At 47.8% G+C, this 21649-nt stretch overlaps 10 protein-coding genes across 10 annotated transcripts; 4 read left to right on the plus strand and 6 right to left on the minus strand.

Moving 5' to 3' along the window:
* Positions 1-316: 316 nt before the first annotated feature.
* N7471_013111 (isocitrate lyase/PEP mutase family protein) lies at positions 317-1435 on the minus strand (the record flags this gene model as incomplete). Its single annotated transcript, XM_057285830.1, has 3 exons — positions 317-349; positions 397-878; positions 946-1435. 3 exons carry the CDS (start codon positions 1433-1435, stop codon positions 317-319), a joined length of 1005 nt encoding a protein of 334 aa, XP_057129155.1.
* Positions 1436-1992: 557 nt separating this feature from the next.
* N7471_013112 (putative MFS transporter) lies at positions 1993-3668 on the plus strand (the record flags this gene model as incomplete). Its single annotated transcript, XM_057285831.1, has 5 exons — positions 1993-2112; positions 2166-2226; positions 2277-2448; positions 2506-2774; positions 2830-3668. 5 exons carry the CDS (start codon positions 1993-1995, stop codon positions 3666-3668), a joined length of 1461 nt encoding a protein of 486 aa, XP_057129156.1.
* A 114-nt stretch (positions 3669-3782) lies between these two features.
* Positions 3783-5823, minus strand: N7471_013113 (transcription factor domain-containing protein; the record flags this gene model as incomplete). Its single annotated transcript, XM_057285832.1, has 3 exons — positions 3783-4498; positions 4548-5467; positions 5525-5823. 3 exons carry the CDS (start codon positions 5821-5823, stop codon positions 3783-3785), a joined length of 1935 nt encoding a protein of 644 aa, XP_057129157.1.
* A 1530-nt stretch (positions 5824-7353) lies between these two features.
* N7471_013114 (uncharacterized protein) lies at positions 7354-8043 on the minus strand (the record flags this gene model as incomplete). Its single annotated transcript, XM_057285833.1, has 1 exon — positions 7354-8043. One exon carries the CDS (start codon positions 8041-8043, stop codon positions 7354-7356), a length of 690 nt encoding a protein of 229 aa, XP_057129158.1.
* Positions 8044-8729: 686 nt separating this feature from the next.
* N7471_013115 (uncharacterized protein) lies at positions 8730-9398 on the minus strand (the record flags this gene model as incomplete). Its single annotated transcript, XM_057285834.1, has 1 exon — positions 8730-9398. The coding sequence occupies one exon, from the start codon at positions 9396-9398 to the stop codon at positions 8730-8732; it is 669 nt and encodes a 222-aa protein (XP_057129159.1).
* Positions 9399-11639: 2241 nt separating this feature from the next.
* N7471_013116 (TLC domain-containing protein) lies at positions 11640-13593 on the minus strand. Its single transcript, XM_057285835.1, has 2 exons — positions 13233-13593; positions 11640-13170 (listed from the first exon to the last, which is right to left on the minus strand). The coding sequence occupies exons 1-2, from the start codon at positions 13350-13352 to the stop codon at positions 11965-11967; spliced, it is 1326 nt and encodes a 441-aa protein (XP_057129160.1). The 5' UTR covers positions 13353-13593; the 3' UTR covers positions 11640-11964.
* Positions 13594-13969: 376 nt separating this feature from the next.
* N7471_013117 (sugar porter family MFS transporter) lies at positions 13970-15747 on the minus strand (the record flags this gene model as incomplete). Its single annotated transcript, XM_057285836.1, has 3 exons — positions 13970-15113; positions 15180-15380; positions 15443-15747. 3 exons carry the CDS (start codon positions 15745-15747, stop codon positions 13970-13972), a joined length of 1650 nt encoding a protein of 549 aa, XP_057129161.1.
* A 323-nt stretch (positions 15748-16070) lies between these two features.
* On the plus strand, positions 16071-16250 carry N7471_013118 (uncharacterized protein; the record flags this gene model as incomplete). Its single annotated transcript, XM_057285837.1, has 1 exon — positions 16071-16250. The coding sequence occupies one exon, from the start codon at positions 16071-16073 to the stop codon at positions 16248-16250; it is 180 nt and encodes a 59-aa protein (XP_057129162.1).
* Positions 16251-17616: 1366 nt separating this feature from the next.
* On the plus strand, positions 17617-18117 carry N7471_013119 (glycosyl hydrolases family 18-domain-containing protein; the record flags this gene model as incomplete). Its single annotated transcript, XM_057285838.1, has 2 exons — positions 17617-17928; positions 18010-18117. The coding sequence occupies 2 exons, from the start codon at positions 17617-17619 to the stop codon at positions 18115-18117; spliced, it is 420 nt and encodes a 139-aa protein (XP_057129163.1).
* Positions 18118-19342: 1225 nt separating this feature from the next.
* N7471_013120 (uncharacterized protein) lies at positions 19343-20416 on the plus strand (the record flags this gene model as incomplete). Its single annotated transcript, XM_057285839.1, has 1 exon — positions 19343-20416. One exon carries the CDS (start codon positions 19343-19345, stop codon positions 20414-20416), a length of 1074 nt encoding a protein of 357 aa, XP_057129164.1.
* Between the last annotated feature and the right edge of the window lie 1233 nt (positions 20417-21649).

Raw genomic sequence — 21649 nt, forward strand, 5'->3', positions numbered from 1 at the left:
CTAGGCATAAGTTGTATGTGTATGTGAGGATGGGTGAGTAACACCACATATAAGGCTCAAACAAAAGGGTATGATGTCCTATCTGCAAAGTTCAAACATATTGCTCGCTAGTATTAGGTGAAAATGAATATCAAACCCAAGGAATAGAGATAATTGTGGCTCAGATCTCGGAGTCAATTCTAAATCGCATTCCTGAATAGATATAGATGTGACTCCTTATGCAGGTGAGTAATATACCATGTCTCTCGATCTTAAAAACAGACAAAAGACACAATTCTATCATGGGTAGCACAACAGAAGCTACCAGTGTACTGACTCAAGCGTCAAACTTGTACTTCTCCTCCCGGTCCTAAGAAAAGTCAGCGTATATCCAAAACAACCAAGAACGAAACATACCCAATACTTATTGAACCCAACACCCTCACAAACCTGATCGTAAGTCAAAATCATCGGCGGAGCTCCAACAAGCATACTCTGCTTAAGACCATCCAAAGCAGACCGCACACTCTTAAGATGCGCCGCAACCAACGTCCAAGGGTATGCAACAGCACTATACCCAAGCCCAGCAAGGTCCTTAGCTGACAGGTTCTCCGTCTTTCCACCTTCAATGATATTACCAAAAACGGGAATATCGACTTCCTCCGCACATCGCTTCATCGCCTCCGCATCTGGAAGCGCCTCAACGAATATAGCATCAACACCAAGACGCTTGAACTCTTGTGCACGCGCCATGGCCTCTTCCCAACCATGCATCAAAGCATCAGTACGGGCCAGGATGAAAATATCCTTTCCTTCATTGCGGGCATCGCAGGCAGCTTGAATTCTAGCGAATGCTTCGCCGCGAGAGACGACGCTTTTTCCCTTTGTATGACCACAGCCTGTTAAAGCATCCGCTGTTAGCAAAGGACCATTCCATGAGACGACTTCAATATCCGGAATACTCACGTTTCGGCCATTGCTGGTCCTCAATCATAACACCAGCTGCACCAGCACTAGCAAAGCTCTCAACAGTCCTCTTGACATTCATCGGGCTCCCGTAACCAGTATCACCATCCGCCATAACGGGCACCGAAACCTGGCGCACCGCATCGCGGATCTTATCGCACATCTCGGCCATCGCGATGTATCCTGTATCAGGGAGACCATAGGAGCTGGCGACCGCATAGCCTGCGAGGAAAACTATAGGGAAGCCTGCTTCTTCGACGAGTCGGGAGGAGAGGCCGTCGTAGCTGCAGGCGTGTGCTAGGATCTTGGTTGGGTCATTGTGGGCCTCCAGCATCATTGTTCGAAGGCGGGATGCTTGGAGGGAGGGGTTCTTTCCTCTGACATTTTTCAAAGTCAGGGTCAAGTCTGCTGTCTTTCCATCTGCGGACCCGGTTGTTGTCTCTGGGAGAGAATTGAAGTTGAAGGGGTAGGGGACTGTGCTGGACGACATTGTGAAGATTGGTTTCTTAGATTGATTGGGGATTGAAGTTAAGTTGAAGTGAAGATTGAGATTGAATTGAGTCGCTCGACTGCTTTTAAAGCTGTTTAAATGCGATACGATACCGGACGCGTTTATCGCTTTACATCAGAGCGGGAATTTGACGGATATTGACAACTATCCGCTACCCGAATGAGGATCACCCCAGCCCTTTCCCCCTCAACAAAGAAGTATTCGGATTGGCTACCAAATAACCTGAGGTAAACTCAATAGTTTCCCCAGCTTTATTCGGCCGTATATGCAGAACACCCGCCACTTTTGCGGGGAACCCGGCAGATGTAGCTTCTATCCGCTCTCTTCCCCACGGGGTATGGAGGATTGAGTTGCCGATGTGCCATGTATGCACTTCCATTGTACCGGCTCTGTAGGATGTGTTTATCAAGTGCCGCGCATTGACTGGCAAGGGATGGACCTATTTCAACCTGCGGTTGTCCCCTGTCACTTCTGCTCTCAAGATCAGCAATCACTCCGACTTTTAAACATCTTCAAGATACTGAATACAGCTAGAAATGGCGGAAAAGAATCAATCCGAGCTGTGCCCAAGCTCTCAACATGTGGAGTCTAAAGATCCAGAGAAGCACCAGCCCGACGTGATCTCTCAAGAGCGCCAGTCGGCAATTTGCAGAAAGGTTCATCGTTGCTTCATTACCATATATCTGACGCTTTGCTTACTGTTATCTAGTTTGATCGTCGTGTCTTGCCAATTGTATGTATTCTATACATTCTATCGTACTTGGATCGAGGTAAGCATATCCAACTCGCTCATCTAATCATCTATCTCATTAATGACCAGGAAATATCGGCAACGCCAAGGCTGCCGGACTCGATAAAGATCTTAACCTCAGTGACTACCAATGGTCTTGGGTCTTGTATGCCTTCTATATCTGCTACATCTTGTTCGAGTGGTCTACGGTTTTATGGAAGATTCTCCCAGCACATTCGTACATTGCCTTTCTCTGCATTTGGTAAGTTTTTGAATCCGATCATACGTTCATTTCCATTGCTAATTATGCTGGTTTTAGTTGGGGCGCAGCTGCAATGTGTAGTGGTGCAGTGAATACTTTCGCTCAACTTCTCGTCACTCGGTCCTTGCTGGGTATCTTCGAAGCCGTCTTTGGCAGTGGTGCACCATACTTCCTCTCCTTGTTCTACCAAAGACAAGAATTAGGGCTCAGGGTATCACTACTCCTTGGCATGTCCCCAGTTGCCAATTGCTTTGCCTCTGCTCTTGCCTATGGCATTACCCAAATAAAGGGATCTATAGAGCCATGGCGCTATTTATTTATCATTGGTGAGACATAACCTCCCGTATACTTCCATCTGTACTCAACACTAACTACAAACAGAGGGCGCACCAACGGTTCTCTTCTCACTGGTAGTGTTTTTCTTCCTCCCCGACTCACCAGGCTCAGCATCCTTCCTAGACGAAAGAGAACAAACAGAAGCAGTAGAACGCCTACAAGCATTCGACACAACAGAGAAAAGCAAAGTCCACTGGTCCCAGGTCCTAAGCGGATTATCAGACTATAAAAACTACATCCACATGTCCATCCACTTCTGCTGCAACTACTCTTTCGCGGGACTCTCAAACTTCCTCCCAACAATCATCCAGCATATGGGCTACACATCCATCAACGCCCAAGGTCTATCAGCACCGCCCTACCTCGTCTCCTTCCTCTGCTGCGTAGCAGCCGCCTTTCTCTCAGATAGATGGGGAAACCGAGGAATCCTAATTACATTATTCGCAACGATGGCGACAATCGGGTATCTACTCCTCACATGCGTGAAAGATGAATCAAACACCGCAGCGCGGTATGCGGGTGTTTGGCTAGCGACTTGTGGAATATTTCCTGCTCTCGCTCTCAATATAACTTGGTTGTTGAATAATCAGGGTGGGGAAAGTAAGAAGGGTGCTGGGATGGCTATGCTTGCTATTTTTGGACAGTGTTCTAGTTTGATTAGTAGCTCTGTGTTTCCCGATTCTGATGCGCCGCTTTATACGCTAGGATGTGGGCTTGCGTGCGCCTTTACTGGGTTGATTGTTATCTTGGCTATGGGATTGAGTGTTAAGTTGACTTTGGAGAATCGGAGACGGGATCGGGTTTATGGGGTTGTTGGTGTGGATGAGAGAGTTGATGTTACTGATGTTGGTGATAACCATCCTAACTTTAGGTATCTTACTTGAGGAAGTTTTGGATAGTTCTTTTATGTGCGAGCTACAGGCCGTTATGTTATTTGTTGAATATCATATGCTATTAAAAAGCTTGAAATTCGATACTTACCTGATGCTACATATATTTCATGGCGGTAATTGCCACAAAAAATCCAAATCCAAATCAACACCGTCCAAACGAACTCCAAAATCCCCTTCTGTAGACCCAAAAGGCGCCATAGAAGGATCCAAAGGCAAAGATAACCAGCCATTCATAGTAACATCCGAGAAATCCCCCAGATCCATAGCTGGCATGTTCTCATGTGAATTAGGAGAAGGGAGATAATTTCCGATCCCGGAGTATGAGGATACCAAACTCTCTCGAAGACGCGAGACTTGGACTTGCAAAAGAGCCGCATAGCGGGATTTTAAATGCACATCATCTTGATTGCTATCCTGCAGTGTGACGATAGCCCGATCGAGGATTTGGAGTGCTTCCTGCAGTTTTGAATTTCGTACTCCTAAAGCCAGGGCTTTCATAAGGAATATTGACGCGCTTATTGTTCGGAAGAGTATTCTCATTGGCGAGAAGTGTAGGGACTCACCCAGAAGAGTTATCTTGTCGAGGGTTTGGCAACATCCGTCTATTACTTCTTCGATGAAACCATATTCTCTTACTGTAATGTTTAGCTGTCTTGCGCGCTCGATGAAAGAGAAGTCGATGATTGAATCTCTTTGTGACGGGGGCTGAGTTTGGGCTTGGAGGACTCGTTGCACAATCCTTTGCATTCCGATGGAGTTGGTGAGGATCCGTAGATGTTGATACTCGATGAACAAGGTATCGGTGTAGGGAAAACTCGAGTCTATCTAAAATCAGTAACGAATGTAGATTTTGGCCTTTCAACGTCATACCTGAGATATGGAGATATCGTTGTTTCCAGCTCGCCAACAGAATTTGTTTCCGCTCCAATACAGGGATGAATGTATCCGACAACCCAGTCGAGCTGGAGATATTCATGAGTGGGAAGAGAGTATCCGTGACGGAACTGGTCAACTTCATGAGTTCAATCCATGCATTCATAAACAATAACCAGTCTCTATCAATAGACTGTAAAGATGTTCGCGTTTCAGGCATGGAGATCCCGACGTCAGATGGCACTGGCGAGGTACAACCTATCCGCGAAGATAAAGCATTGATAGACGTGAATAGTAGACTCGGCAGTCGCTGTCGCCGTACCTCGAGATATTCAAGATATCGCTCAGCATCAATACCGACCAGATCATCTTGTCTGGCGAGTCGAGCGCTCGAGTCGAACACACCAAGTTCATGTGCGAGAGCTAATGCTGAGTTGAGGACCATCCAGGACATACGTTCAAACCGCTTTGTGGGTTCAACAACATCTTCCCGCCATCGGGAGGATACTGGGATATCTCCATTTAGAGAAGGCGGGTCTCTGATGTCCGGGTTTGTCATGAGGAAGTCTGAATCCCATCCGTCCGCCTCTGGCGGAAATTGTAATGCTCGTGGATGCCATTCAGACATAAGTAGTAATGCTTCAATGCTTCCTATCGTGCGTGTTTTTGCTTTGGAGATTTTCTCCTGCCCGAGAGTAATCCGAAGAAGCAAGTGTTGGCAATGTTGCCATAGGCGGTGATGAATGAAGAATGAGCGAGAATATCCGCCCACTCCGGGAAGAGTATGGTATCGAGAGGAAATCATGAGTATAGTGTAGCAGAGCACTGGTTCCTGGGTTACTAGATAGTATTGATTTTTATGCGCGGCGAAAAAGTCTGTGAGGACAGGCGATAAGGGTGCCATGTTTTCGAAGAATCTGATTATTTTAATGTCAATATAGCAGTCCAAGCATCTGATAGAGGGCATAGCATACAGGTCTATTAAAACCACTGCTTCCTGGGCAGAGAACCATCCCATTTTCACAAATCGACATGCATTCCAAATGCGGAGGACATCGGCGTCGGTCAGCTCGGGGGCTATCGATCGTGAATTATCTGTCGTTGACATGTTTTTAGAGGGATCATTCGATTCCTGAAGTGCAGCCTCGAACAGAATATTCATTGCGTCGTTGTTATTCGAAACCACTGTCTGCAGTACTGATGTGGAGAGACCGTCTTGATTGACCGGCGCATCTAAATGATAGTCTGCAAGATGAGCTGGATTAGCTGCCATTAAGCTCCTCCACCTTTTGTATAGAGCACTTGCCATTGGTCTCGTTGTTTTCTTCTTCAGTTCTTCGGGTAGTTCTCCGTGATCTATACAAGTCAATTCCACTCAATTTTCAGACTCAAGGGCAAACACACTTATTAGACCCATCTCTTTCTGTATTTTCCTGGGTTTGTGTCTCAGGAGAATCCTTTTCGTCTCTTGACCAGGGCTTCTTCGAAGTAAAAGTGCAATTGATGTTCTTCTTGATGCACCTGCTACATCTTACATCGTCGCCAGCCTCGCACTTTACTTTGCGTCGAGCACATGGAATGCAAGCCTTGTATGTCCGCTGATACTCATATTCGAGAGACCCTCTCCCTCTTTTCCTTGCGCGGTCCATGAATGCTACCCGGGGCAGCGATGCAAGACTTGAGAAGCGGAGAAGGCGGGAATTTGACCGAATACCCGCGCTCGGATATTTCACTTTCCCCGCACTATGACTTCTTGGCTGGTTTATACAGAAGCACAATGGTTGGCCAGTTATATGACCTCTATACTTAACGATATAGGGCTGGATAGTCCGAATATCGAATCCTTTTTAATATGATATTGTCAAATTCATAGTCTAGAACTTAGCTTCTTCAACCTTTCGATCAATCTCACATTCCACCATGCACCTAGACGTCTCTGTAGACCTCTCTCCTGAAGGCAGTATAGACGTTATAATTACAATTCTATTACGACACCTTTTTAGTATTGTTTGAGATAACTAGTTACCTTTTCAGCTGCATTTTAAGGATAAGTAGTCGCTAACTAGAATATGTTGTCCGCCGTACTCTTGTCGCTCTTTTAAAATGTTCATTAACAAGAGCAGATTTTAGAACATAAAGGAGAAAGAAGAGTAAGCAATATCACTATATTAATCTAACAAAGGAGATTAGAGGAAAAAGAGAGACAGAAAGGAGCAAGCCATCTCAAGTAAGTCCTACACAAACTACTCCACGTGACACACGAAGCCCTTTTTTCGGGCAGTATTTGACCATCGCCCTCGGCATACTTAAATCATGGTACGGCGTCTTGAATAAACAACGCTATCTCTTTCCAAGCTCCCACTCTGACTGGTTGAAAGTTGAGCTAATTGGGGCTCTCATTAATCCCCTGTAGCACATAAGCAGTCGCAAAGTGCTTCTATGGACCCCCGTCTATTTTTTGCATGCTGACAATTGGAGCTATGGAGTAGGTGGGCAGGGCTGGAGTGCTTCGACATCTATCGTTTAGGTGTGGACCACTAGTTTACCCTACATACATACACATGGCAGAGCTCCTACTAGAGGAAGAATAAGAGTTCACAACATAATCTCGGAGATGGTTGAAGGCCTAACTCTGTAATAGTGACATCTGCAACAAACCACAAATCATGGATACATCGAGGAACGCCATTGCGGACCAAGACAGAAATTATCGGAAACAAGAAGTAGGAGGCTCGAACACGACGCAAGGACTCCCATGGCCCCAGCTAGACACCAGAGAACCTCGACGAACATCCCAATAGGCTTAGGGAGATGGAGGAGGGTACCAAATTGGACTCATTCCATCCATGCCAAGGCTTTCAATCACAATGTCCAGGGGAACCAGTCCATCTCCCTCCCCCTCGAGGAAGCTAACCCAATTAAAAGCACTTCCACGACGATCGATCAAGCCCCAAATCCCCCGGATCAAGTTCCACTGTTCGTCGATGTTCTTAGATTCATAGAAGCCCACCCGCTCCCACCATCGGCTCCATGCCTGGCGGCTGGTTAAAGCATTGCAAGAGGCCACAAAGGCTGGCCAGGTGATAGGTTCATCTCTCAGTTCGATGTCAGGTTCGATTAAGATTTTGATATCTTCCACTCTGTCGAGGCATTCCAGTATGGCATCAATGCCAATAACACCGCCAGCACCAGCACTACACTCTTTGTTGATGCAGTTTTCGTAGAAGATGTGGGTGCCGATGTGCCACGCGACCGAGAGATTTGTGTCGATTACAGTTTCTGCCTCGCTGCCGCCGAAGAGATTAACAGGAAGTGTTGTGTTTGGCACTCTGTGTGCTAATTGGTGTTCAATCATCTCAATTGGTCTTCTGTGGCGTATCCGAGCTCGCGTTCCCTCGTCTGGGTCCTCTGGAATTGCTCGGCCGATAACACTAATCTGCTGAATTGTAGATTCGAGGATGGGCTCGAGGCCTTTCGTGGATCCGAACGGCATGATGGAGTCGGCGGAGGTATGGTGGTAATTTAGAGACTGGTAGGATTTCGGACCAAAGCAGGAAGAGCGGAATTTTGATGGGATGAGAGTCGGTTGTAAACGAAGAAGATACTCATTCTAAGACGATGTAGTATTCGGAATTTTCAAGTCCTATTCGTTGCCTGCGCTTAGTCGGCCTATGTGACGCCCATCGTGACATCAAATCGCTGATCTCGGCGAGGGGCCCAATACACTCGTCTATTCCCCGGTATTCAACATGGCCACCACTGACGGGATTCCGGCTGTCAATGTTAACAGCTACAACTACATCGTTATTGCCGGCGGTGCAGAAAATCACTAATGAACGATTCTATCAAACTGTGACTATAAAGATCTAGAAACTATAGAACAAAGACCATTTTTGTTTGTTCATGTCATTTTGAATACTACATATGTATAACATCTATATCCAACTAAAGCCTACGTGAGTCGTGAGTCGTGAGTTTTTCTAGGAATTTAAAAAAGCTATTCAAAGGGAGGATTGTAAAGAAAATAAGCAATTGAATTCAACTTTGATAAGAGCATTGATGCTGGTACTTGGGTAACACAACCCAGATATTGAGACACGAAGAATGAAAATCAACGACAGGAAACCCTCAAGCGAATCAGCCGAATCCACAAAGGAGGATTGAATCGTATGGCTATGTTCAATAAAATCCAAACGCTTCAAATACAGTCGACAAATGCATGGGGACTGCGGCGGGCCCTTGCAAAATTTCCACCCAGCTCAAATCGGGCTCCCCATCCACCTGTGTCTCGTCCATGATCTGCCAAATGACCTTGATAGTCATCCATGTTGCGTTGACGTTCAAAAGGTCATATTGCTGAACCCAGCGCCACCAATACATCCAAGGGCGGCGGTCAACGGCGTTGCAGGAAGCCACAAAAGCGGGGAAGGTGGCCGGTTCATCTCTGTACATCAAATCGGGTTCCACCAGTGTCTTGAGCTCTTCGGCGCGGAGAAGACACATCAAGATAGTATTGACAGCGAAGGAGACGTCATTGATAAAGCTGTTGTTGATTCGGTTGTGGAAATAAACGCAGGCCGAGAGATGCCAGGCGACTTCGAGGTTGTTGTCAATTATGGCTTGCGGGCCCAAGCCGGAATCAAGGAAGAGTGGGATATCATCAGCGGGTCCAAAGTTCTGCAGTTGGGAGGACAATGAATCAATTGCTACGACGAGGAGCTCCGGCAGTGGAATATTGGCCAATTCATAATCCTCGATTGCTTCTACCAACTTCTCGGTTTGGACGATGGCAAATTGGGTGAGATGGGCGGAGCCATCCAGCGCACCAAATGGTCGGTTGAGTGGCATGGCGACTACTTAGAGCAGTGGCCACACGACAAAGAAGGGAGGAAATGTCGCATTAAAGCGTATGTGAAGCGTGATGTGCGCCGTAAGTGTGGTGATCGGTAAAGAAGGGAAGATCAAGCTCGGAGAGGAAGACATGGCATTTATAACTTTCTGGAACGAGAGATGTAACTGCTATTCGTATATTGGCATTCGTGTACTGTCATTTGCAGGCTACCATTTGCATATTATGTATCATTCTAGTATTACATCGATGCCTAAACGATGTTACTCGAATACATCAATATCTACATATCTATGCCCTGGATTGATAGGCATCGAAGTGGGCTGTTGGTATGCTTTTTGTAAAAGGTAAGACAAAGAATAAGAGAAAGCGATCAACTTATTAACAGCAACAGTAAGGATCCAAGTGATACAAGAACAGATAATGCATTATAGTTGGTAGCGTTCACTGCACATCTGGTTGAGATTATCGTATGTAGTCAATAGGGAATTGGCTCCATTTAGAGTTGTGAGCAAGAGAATGAAAGAAAGGCTGATCCTTTAGAGGCAAATAATCCCTTTCAAAAAGTTTATCAAAACAAAAATATTGAGATAAGGTGGGAACATAGTTGCAAGTGAGGCTATAAAGGTAAGGTTGCTTTTCTGGGATGGGGGTTAAAATTCAATGTTCTACCGTCCGATGAATTTGTAGATTTTGTATCGAGACCACTACATATACATACATAGGATCAAACAAAGTATACCTAAGATCCGAGGTACGACATAAGCGAGACATGGAAGCTGTATCTTGGTGGGAGCGAGACGCCAATTCACTTGTGTTTTTCTTTCTCTCTTACTACCTTAAAACTTCATCAAACCTGGTTATTCGTTATCGTTCTGGCCATTGCCCTTATCGAGATCATCGCTATCCTTGATGTTGTTTCCCGTCTGATTCATCCCAGGATGGGGGATAAACGGTAAGATTCACCTCTCTCTATCTTGGATGAATTCCATTACTCACGATATTCGAATTGCAGGGAAAGCTACGACCCCAAATACCGCTCTGGTTCACGAATGCGAGTCATGGAGGCGGGAAGATTCAAGTCTTTCCTCAAATACTTGAATGCTGTGGCTCGCCATTATCCGACGCTCTAATACTGTGCCCTGATATAACCAGTGGGAAAGAGTCTTGCGCAAGACTAAAGCAAATTCCCTATAGTACTCTGAGCGTCTTACGCGAGTAACCTCCGTGGGCAAACCAAAACAAAGAAGCTCAGGCCCTTCGCACAAGCGCAAGCATGACCTCACCTCGGTTCCAAATCGGGATAACCCCACTCGCCCCGTGGTAGATAGAGCATTCGCCATCGGTCTTCCCGAGCCGCCTCCCCCTTCTAATATAACCTCTGCTACCCTCGGCCTCATTTGGTCCCAACAATCTCCTCCTCGCGTGACCGGTCTGGCCTCGAGGCATTTGAATGCTTTGAGGCCCACGCGCGAAAACTTGGAAATCTACTATGTCTTCATACGGAGAACAGGAAAACTACCAAGCCGGACAAGGCAGATATGTCCCCGGACGCTTCTGTGAAATGTTTGCGCTCGAGTTGGTCTAATCGACGACCAAGATGAACAGCAGAATTGCGAATTCCAGAATCAACGCAATCAAAGCTTCCCAATCATGGGGCTCCCAGTAATGTGTCGCCGTTTCCGATTGCCCATCATTTGAGCCGGTTTTCTTTTTTTTCATCCCAACATTGCTTTCTGCACCCTGGTCTATCTCAGAGATTGTGGCAACCTTTTCCTTTCACGTCGCAGAGAAGCCAGGTGGAATTGGGACCCAAGCCAATACACAGTTTCTATCAATATAACAATGTTCTCATTTTGTTTGACCCATATTCAGAGTAAATTCAGTAGGAGATGACTAGTACAACTCTCACTAATGATGTTTAGATGATAGATAATCGAGATTGGGTAGAAATGGTGTAGATATTGCTTTTTGGCTCGAGGGTAAGGAAGCAGGTATACATTATCTGTATTCTCTCAGAATCATCCACCGTCCTATCGCCCTATCTGATACTATGTCGCTGGGAGTATATATATGTATTCCTTTCAAAAAAAAAAAAAAAAAAAGCTGAATTGATTACACTATGTATGATTGGGAGGTTTCTTTGAGGATTTCATATGTGTCTGCTAACATGTCATACATGGGCCGAAAGAAAGACATCAAAAGCGATAACTAGTATATAGTGTGTTAGAAAAAACAGATATGAAGCACATGAATGGCAATACAACATTAACAGACTGTCATCCAGTAAAAATTACTTAGTTCATATGCTCGTCAAAAACAAGCGCCGGCGCCCGCTCTTCTAAGGGGCTATCTAACAGGCACACCCAATGCACCGGACTCAGACCCAGCTTCAACAAATACATTAACAGCATATCAACACATCCAGAGGATCATCTGGAAACCCACCCGATCCAAAAGTATAACTATAACACGGTGAAGATCCCCGGCTTTGATGCCTGGGTAATCGATTGAATGGTAGTCGATTAAATGGTAATCGATCCAACTCAGACAAAAGTACTCGGCTTACGCCTTTCTGCTGCGAGTCCGAGGACCCTGCTGTTCAGCGACAGGTTCGCCGTTGAGTAGAACCTGGGGCGCGTGGTTCTCCTTGCCGGTCTGGTCTGCGCCGGTAGTAATTGCCTTGTTCGCATTGAGAGACTCTAGCTCTTCGTCTTCCTCTTCATCTTCACTGCGCTCGTCTTTTGTGACATTGGTGAAGATGTAGTTGGACAGGATGCGCAAGATCAGGAACAGCCAGAACAGGTTGACAGCCTGCAGACTGGCAAGCAGTGAAAAGGTGATATACTGACTGATCCAGCACTTGTACTGCTGTGTCTCCCAGTTCAGCTCGAATGGTCCAACAGTGCGGAACTCGGTCAGAACAGCCCAGAGGATCTTCAGGTTCAGCACATGACGAAGGTAAATCCACCATCCAACAAACATGGCAAAGTAGGGCGCGGTGATATACGCATCCAGGTAATTGAGCGTCTTGGAAGTGGCCAAAAAGAAGTCAGAGATATCGTGCGTGATATACACCGCCAAGCCCATGTACGTGAAGTGGAAGCGGTAGCTCAGCCCGATAAGAGCAAGCGTGATAATATGGTGACCGACAAGCTCCTTGAAGTCCTTACGAGGCTTCTCCAACTGCAGCATCAACACAATCGCCTGTTGGGCCCAGTAACTCGCCTCGAGCAGGTAGTACGCCTTGAAGAGACCCTCGTGCTCGCGGTGCGGGAAGCCCTCAAACATCGCAGTCGTGTTGAAATACCAGATAGTCGACCGCTTCATCACGTACAGACCAAACGGCCCGAACACACCGAAGTAAACTGCCGTATACGCCTGCTCCATGAACCGCGCTGTCTTCCCCTTCCCGCGGATACCGCACCACACGGCAAACGGCCGGATCATCTGCTGCATGATGAATTCGCGCGTGAACGACAGCACGATCGTGTAGAATGCCACAAACGCAATGTCCTTCTTGCCCTTGCCGTACATTATGGGTCCGCCGGGAGTATTCGGGGGCTGCGGGTAGGAGAGGAAGATGGCGCTGTGCATTGGGTTCGAGGTTGTGGGGTTGATGGCGTACAGCGCGATCAGGAACAGCATTACGATAAGCGGCAGGAGCCAGGTGTATCGCAGACAGGTATCGGCGAAGCGGTGGAGGAGGGAGCGGCTGCGACGCCGTTTGGACTGGGCCTTGCTGGCCTGTTTGTGTGCGCCATCGAATTGCTGGCAGAATCGTGGATTAGTATGGGGATCGGAATGCGCGGGGGAGAATTTTCAACGCGTACCTTCAGATCTGGTGATGTTGGCTCGATCGGACTCACTTCGTTCATTGTGGACATCGCTGGTGCGCTGGTGTCACCTCGGATGTCCACGCCCAAGGCTGAGCTTCTCCGCGGGCGAACCATGAAGATTATAGGAAACTCGAGCTTCGTACACTTTTCAGACTCGGAGGGTTCGAGCTCACGTGCTCCAATGGAAATAGATGGATGGAGGGGATAGAGGTAATGAGAAGAGAAATTCGATGTTCATAACCGGAACGATCGGATAAAGAGGATCACTGAAAGGTGATCATCCATTTTTTTTTCCAGGGGTGAACTCCACCCCCCGTCGACCAGACAGCTTCGCAGCTCCGATCGGGAAGTCTTGGCGTTTTCTTGTCCTTTGTATGAGCTTTTCGTATTGGACAACTCCCTTTTCGCAAGGTCCTATATACACCCTGGGCTGATTTTGAATCTGTCTACGACTGCCAATCAGATCAACGCTTGCGAGACTTCTGTGGACAACGAGGTACCAATTTTGCGATTTAGACACGTTTACGATCCTACAGTTCCGAATACGAGCAGATTGAATATTCGGAGAAACTGTTGATGAGACTAAATTCGTGGGTATATGAAATTTGTTGAATTGTATTACATGACATCATATCGACATTGACCATGTCTAACCCAGGAGAGAAAAGCAAAAGAAAAAAAAAACATTATAACGGAGCCATCTAACCAACCATTTTATACACACTCAACACCTATGCATCGACAACCTCAGTGTGGGCAGCAGCACGCTTCTCAGCACCAGCCAGCTTCTCACCAAGAATCTCAACATCACCCGACTCAGCAGCGATAGTGCGCTTAGTATCGTGGGTAGTCTTCCAGGCCGGCGTACCGATGTAAGGGATACCGTTGGGATCCTCGAAGATCTGCTCAGTTTCCTCCAGAGTCTTACCAGCAGTCTCAGGGAACAAGAAGAAGACGTGAATGGTCATGGCGACCAAGAAAACACCGAAGATGATATAAGTCTGCCAGCGGATGGTGGCGAAGGCAGTGGGCACGAACAGACCAAGCGCCGTGTTGAATGCCCAGTTGAAAGAGGTTGCCAAAGCAACGGCCTTACCACGCACGCGCAGAGGGTACAGCTCGGGAGGGTACACCCACGACACGGGACCCCAGGTCGGGGCGTACGACGCCACGAACAGGTACGTGCATGCAATCAGTCCCTTGGCAGGGGCGCCACTGAGAAGCATTGACGCCTCGGCCACACCGTCAATACCGCCGGGCACAATCACACCGTACTTGGCCATGATACCCGCGTTGGCGAACATCCAGGTCATCATGAGGATAGCGCCGATAAGGAGAGTAGGACGACGGCCCCAACGGTCAACCCAGATCAGAGCGGGCACGGTCATGACCACGTTGATGATGTACTGGATGGAGGAAGCGAGGAGGGTGGCATCGCCCTTGTATCCGGCCATGGTGAAGACGTATGTGATGTAGTACATCATGACGTTCATACCGGTCAGTTGGGACCAGATTTGCGTCCAGATTCCGGTCAAGGTGCGGTGGATCATCCGGGGCTTGAACAGTTCTAAGTAGGTGACATCCTTGTTCTCGCGCTCGAACTCGCAAATGTCGCGGATCTCTTGCATCTCGGCCAGAACGAAGGGGCTGTTCATGTCACCCTTGCCGTGGACTAGGGCTAGCACCGACTGGCACTCCTCCCAGCGGTCCTTGCGGGCCAACCAGCGAGGGGACTCGGGGAGGATCATCATTCCGAAGAAGAGGAGGACGGCGGGGACGGCCTGCACACCCCAGGGGATACGGAAGACAGACTCGCTGTAGTTGTGGGAGGTGGAGTTGTTGCCATGTCCGATGAACGAGCAACCGAAGGAGATACTATGAAACAAAAGAGTCAGCTACTGATTCACTTTTCGAATGTCAAACTAGGTGTGTGCCACATACTAGTACATGATCAAAATACCCCAGGTGATGGCCCACTGCTGGGAGCCGACGAGACGACCACGCTTGGAGGGAGGAGCAAGCTCCGAGATATAGACAGGAACCTGAGCGGACTCAATTCCGACACTGAGACCGTTGATGACACGTCCAGCAATAAGCATACCCATGTTCTGCGAAGCGCAGACAATAACGGAGCCAATAACCCTAACAGAAAGTTAGCCACAACGGTCCAACATCAACTCCACCCCAACCATGCAATCACTTACCAAATGACACAACCAACCATAATAGCATACTTGCGACCAAGACGATCCGAAATGAAACCAGAGATAAGAGCACCGAGCCAAGAACCGCCGGGCATGGCAGCGGTAACACCACCCTGAGCCAGGGAGCTGAGACCACTACATATGTCGTCGTCGTTGAATGGAGGGCCCCGAGGACCGTGATTGAAATAACACTTATAGGCCGGCGTGCCGATAATAGCGGACATGGACGAGATATCGAAACCGAACAGTGCACCGCCAATGACGGACACCGCCGTGATGGCGTATAGATTTCCCACGACAAACATGATGACTATTAAACCCAAGCCAGGGGAAAATGGAGGCAAAAGAGAGAGAAAACTACAACAAACCGAAAAGGAACGAGGAAAAACCTCCCTGCTTAAATAGATCGCATGCCGAGAAAATCCTTCTCTACAGTAAGAGAATGCACGACTAATAAAATCCACCCGGATAGAGGTATTGTTCCGTTCTGTTTTCCTCCTGCATCCCCACTGGCTGTCCCGTGTTTGGGATATCCGGGGAGAGAAAGTAGTGTAAAATATGTGACCATCTGTAAACAATAATAATAAAATTTGGGCGAGATATAATACTGTAGAGTTACAATAGAACTATGCCAAGACACCGCTTGCAACCCCAGCTACCTCTACGCACTCTGATTGGTGGAATCCAGATTATGCTTACCCACCCGCTCTATTGTGATTGGTGGACACCCCGGCAAAGACTGGGATCCGGGGAATCGGCCACGAGCTCACAAAATTCCCAGCCGAAGAAGGCCAAGCGCGGTAATTGAGAAATTTCCCCGAACCCGGAAGCAGAAGCCGTCTTCGGGTGATGAAAGAGTCGGCTGACTTCCCCTGCAATCGGCACCTGTGGACGGCAGTGGCGTTTTCGGGCAGTAGAATATAAAGATAAAGACATACCTCTGGAGAAAAAATGTGGTTCTTGTAAATCAAAAAAGGGTCAAAGTCCATATGTACGATTTTCCGGATATCCCCAGACCAACCCACAAAAAGGTTCCTGGGGCACTAATCATTTCCCTGTCAAGAAACAGGTCTCAGTTGCATGAGCAGCAACCACTTCACAGGCAACTTGTACCAGGTATTCCGTAATCTTACTGTATTTTTTTTTTGCAATTTAGCCGGAGTGTCCACATCGCTACTTAAGAAACGAATGAAATGAACGTGCTTTCAACCGGCGACCCAGCACATAATAGTCCGGGGCCCCAACTACGGCCATTTTCCCAGAACGGGACGGTACACGGCTTCTCGCGGACTTCAGTGGCTGCCGCTCGCCGAAGTGGACTCGGCTTGAACTCGGCCTGCGGTGGTTTTTTTCCTTTTCTGGACTGGTGTAGGCAATTATTGTGTCTTGTTGTTTTTTTTGGTTTTTTTGAACATAGTTCGCTTGCACGCTGTAAAGTTAGATTGTGTTTCAGGTCTTCGGACTATGTACCTGGTCTTGTCACTGGCTATTGAAGTGGATCGATAATTCCCACGTTATTACGTTGTACGGAGCACACAGATACTCATCTAGATTTTCGAGTCCATTCTCATGTCCGATGTGACATTCCCCGCGTGGGAAAGATGCGGAGTTCGTATGCGGAGGACTGGGGAAATCCCAATTGCGCTCACCGAAACCAAGTTCCCCCATAGTTTTGTTCTCTGTGGCCTGATACTTAGCGCGGATGATCTCTCATATGTTTTAGCTTTGGCTTTTATTCTCAAGCCACTGACATCGATGGTGCAGGCCGTTACTATCCGCCCCTTGTTATTGCACGGACCATGGTAATCTAGTTAAAGTCCATTCCAAGAATTGCCGTGTATATTGTATGTCATATTCTTACTCCATACTCCATCCTCCATCCTCCGTACGGAGTACTCCGTATATAGACAGGATAATGTCGGACTGGTGGGGGCCCTTCCTATCTGGCCTATCGTCGCTTTATAAAGGCGCTCAGGCTCATCTGAACAGGATCACCGAGTAGACGTCAGCACGGACTCAGATTCAATGATCCGAGGCTCTTCCCAAAGAGGAATTGTGTCTAATTTGAGATTTAAGTCTCGACTAGTAACACCTCTAGCACGCCCTTTGATACCGACCAGGCCGTCAATTACTATACCTCACACGGAGTAGTAGCAAACAAGATCGTCATAGGAATGCTGCTTTACAGTCGCTCGTTTGTGAATACCGATAGGCCTGGTTCGTCTTATAGCGGCGTCGGCAGCGGCAGCTGGGAGAAAGGTGTATGGGACTACAAGGCGCTGCCCCAGGCTGGGGCAAGTGTCAGCTACCTCGACCAACCCATGGCTAGCTACAGCTACGATACATCGCAAATAATGATAATAACCTATGATACACCCCAGGTTGCGCAGAAGAAGGCGGAGTATATTATGTCAAGGGGCCTGGGCGGCGGAATGTGGTGGGAGAGCAGCAGTGACAAGAAAGTCTCTGGTAGCTTGATCACGACAGTATGTGCCCTAGTCAGCTATTTATCTTTTTGTTGGGTCGTCACTTACCAAATCATTTTCTAACTGGATATTTACCCGTAGGTTGTTAATAACTTCGGTGGCGTTGGGGCTCTCGAGAAAGTCGATAACGAGCTGAGATACCCATCTTCCTCTTATGATAACCTAAAGGCTGGATTCCCTTCCAGTTAAGAGGCGGTTTCTGACTCAGCTAAGAGAACACACGATTAACAGACAGTGTCTATTATATTAAGCCTCACAAAGCCGAGATACTCGATCTTCTCCAAAAAAAACCACCCATATTTACCTTAAGGTAAACGTGAAGCGGTGACGCAGGTAGTGGTAAAGGTGAAGAGTAGAGGATAGAAGAAAATGCATTTATCGCCAGGTCCGGGGGGTACATGATATTTTTTATGGTGGGAATAGCTTCATTTTATTGGACTTAGGCACTTTGGGTACTTTGCTTAATAAGACACCTGTCATTGTAATTCAGGTATTTTAATTTCTGCCTGTTTAAAATAAAGCACCAATAAGGCATTTTCAGGCATAAACTAGGTCAAAAAGTGCATTGGGACATTGGCCGTTATGCCCCTTCGCACTTAGTGCTATCCAAATACAGTACGTCCCGAAACGGGTGCAACAGCCCCCACTCTTCGCGTGATTTTCTGGCCGCAATGCCAAGATACCCTACCATTGTAGGGATAACTCCATAAATCATTATTCCTGGAGCAGCAGTCTTCATACCAGGTTTTACATTTATTGAAATACGGTGCCTTGTCTCGTAACTGTACTGGCATCCGCCTCCAGCGGCCTAGCTACAGGTAGGCGAGCATTGCCTAGCAAAGGGTTTTAGCGGCGCGAAACGTTATGCGCTAATTGACGGCATCCTATGCCTACGATTGTTGCGCCGTTAATGTTTTCACAGAGCACCGGCAAGGACCCTAGAATCAAGCGTTACAAGAAGTGACCAGCAAGCAGATATTCAAGATATACCCAAAAACGACCAGTTTTACCCTTAAAAGGAGAAAAGGGCGTTTTAATCTTGGCCCTGGGACCCTAGATGCTTAGGATGCTTAGGCCATCTTGCCACACTGGGAGGCGAGTTAATAGAAACAATTGAAAAAAATCGCGGTGCTGGAAGGCTACTCCAGAAGTGGGATAGACTGCGGCTCACAAGAAACTTGGGTACTTGTGCTAACCAAACCACAGGGTGGTGGTCCTTTCTCCGAACTGAACTAATTCCTTATCGGACTCGTAATGGCGGAGAATACGAGGTCCATCCTGTCTAGGTCCTTGGCGCCTTAGTTCTCCCACCCCCTCTGCCGTCCCCCGTCCCCTAGGACACGATAGTCGATCAGTCTACGGAGTACAACATTATACATTTCATGCAGTAGGACCCTGGAAAAAGCCGGGCAATATGTTGCTCTGCCAGCCTATATTTCTAATTTTTGCATTCCTGTCGATTCCCGCTGGGGTTCTATCCCGCAAAGGCAACGGCGATTCTAGCAGCGATAGCGGGACCAGCAGCGACAGCGACGACTCCTCATCCAGCGGCGGCACCTATGTCTGCTCGGATGACCACAAACTCACAACCACCGGCCTCCAGCCGAGCTATTACCTCAATTACACAATGGTCGCTGGCGACCCTGGCGCGTACACGGACTGGGACGGACTGTACTTTCAAGGCGAAGCTTCCTTTGACTACGTGATTCGCGATCTGCCGACCAACAACACCTACTCTGGAACCAATTGTCCCAAGGACCATCGCTCGATTCGTATGTTAGGCATCGCATGGGTCGGGCCGAGAACGCCTACTCCGCCAGACCTTCACAATCCCTTTACACTAGGCTTCCAGGCCTGGCAGTCTGACAACTCCATCGCCAACATCACCAATTCCTACAGCTCCTGCGATACGGATGTGAATCTCGTCCATCTCAAGACAACCGTCGACTGGCGCGAGTACGTCCACGAGACGAATAGGGATGTCGAGGGGGCCATCGATGCCGTGGTCCTTAATGTCACCCAGGCCGGCAATGACAGCCACGAGGCCCAATTTGTAGGGGTCTATGACGTGTCGAGTCTGAGGTCGGCCCAGACAATCTTTGCGAGTGACGGCGCGCATAAAGATCAGATCCATATCCCTGCGGAAACCTGCAGTATGATGGGTGACATATTGATCGGATGGCCGGCGGGGACTATGATCAACGGGACAATGACCAACAACACGCTAAAAATGTCCATCTCGGGGACGACGATAGCTAGCTTCGGTGACCTAAACGGATCCCATGACGAACAGGTGAACGTGGATTTCAGCATCGCCTTTATGGGAACGTACGACTCGGCCAACTCATCGCAGGTTCTCTACATTGGAGCGAGCGATCAGTCGCTTGTGAGCTTCGAGAAGGCAACCAGCGGTGCGGTAGCCTGGGCATCTCCGCGATGGCTGCTCGCACTGTCATTAATGATGGCCACCGGAATGGCGTATATATAGAGGCTCGGCGCTGCTGTATTTGGGACTTAGGGACTCAAGCACATGCATCTGATTATATGGCCGGGCGCCCGATTGCTTTCTACTCCCCCTTTGCAATCACTAAATAAAATTGAGTTTGCTTCCCAATTCCCCCATCCACTCACTGGGCTTCCACTGAGCAACCGTGGAACATCTATCCGTGCTTGAACGTATACCTTATTCTAAAACTATAGAGAGATTAAGCCAATCCAATCTCGTGTAGCCCTAGCATTTGTAACTGTTTCCTCTTATTCTGATCCCTCTCTATCTCATTTCTTCTCACACAGCCCAATTTCTTTCTGCTCGTACAGATCGCTCAGGAAGATCCCATTGCTTGCTAGTGTTCATCGGGCGACTACTCACTGATACTGTGACATTTACTCGTCCCTAGCGGTCAAAATGAGCCTCGATAGACTTATCCTTTGATGAAGGAGGCAGTATGATACTTACAGACCAAGACAAGCAGGCTTCTTGTACTGTGTTTCTCGAACATCCACTAATCGACCATCTTCCACCTGTCCTAGTTGAGATTGATTAATCCTCTCACGCAAAGTCATTGAATGCACCTTCAATACAGTTCGGTTTATCACAAGGCCAAAAGAGGATCCAGTTTCAAGACGAGCATGAGGAAACAGGAAACGAACCATACGGATAATGTAAGAAATGTGAAAATTATACCATGTCCTCGGGATTGGGTGAAGAGCAAATTACTATAAAGCCATTTGCGGTCTGGGTAACCAGGTAACCAGGGGCGGGGACATACGAGGGTGTCCATTCCTGTAGATTACGCACTTCAGTTCGGTAAACATCATCATCGTTGGAAGGAGCGTAAGTTATCCCCCCAAGGCAGAAGATGCCTGTTGTTATTACTTTCTAGCGATATGCGAGCTGACTACGGAGTGGTGAAGTAACATCTGTAAAATGGGCCCAACCTAGCGCCAGATGATATCGAAAGTGTCGCAATGTGGAGAAAGTAGTACGGGTGGGAAGAGGGTCCTACTGAAAACTGTCTTGGTGGCTTTTATACTTTTAGACTACCTAGGTAAGCTTGCGGCTTTCCGTCTATCTCATTGGTGTACTGATCGAATTCCCCAAAGTCCTTCCGAGGCCATCCTTTCTTTTACATAAAGCACTGGTGTCGAATGGAATCAGTTCCTTGATGGAACCTCCTTGGCCAGAGCCACTACCCGAGGCCCCTTCGTTCCCTCAATCCCC

The sequence above is a fragment of the Penicillium samsonianum genome, assembly GCF_028829775.1.
Source record: "Penicillium samsonianum strain IBT 33392 chromosome Unknown utg000009l_segment0_segment0, whole genome shotgun sequence".
Classification (NCBI taxonomy): Eukaryota; Fungi; Ascomycota; class Eurotiomycetes; order Eurotiales; family Aspergillaceae; genus Penicillium; species Penicillium samsonianum.

Coding starts and splice junctions, on each gene's coding strand:
- N7471_013116 (XM_057285835.1), bottom strand. CDS start 13,352: ATGGTTCGCCCGCGGAGAAGCTCAGCCTTGGGCGTGGACATCCGAGGT. Junction 13,171..13,232: donor CAACATCACCAGATCTGAAG/GTACGCGTTGAA, acceptor CGATTCTGCCAG/CAATTCGATGGCGCACACAA.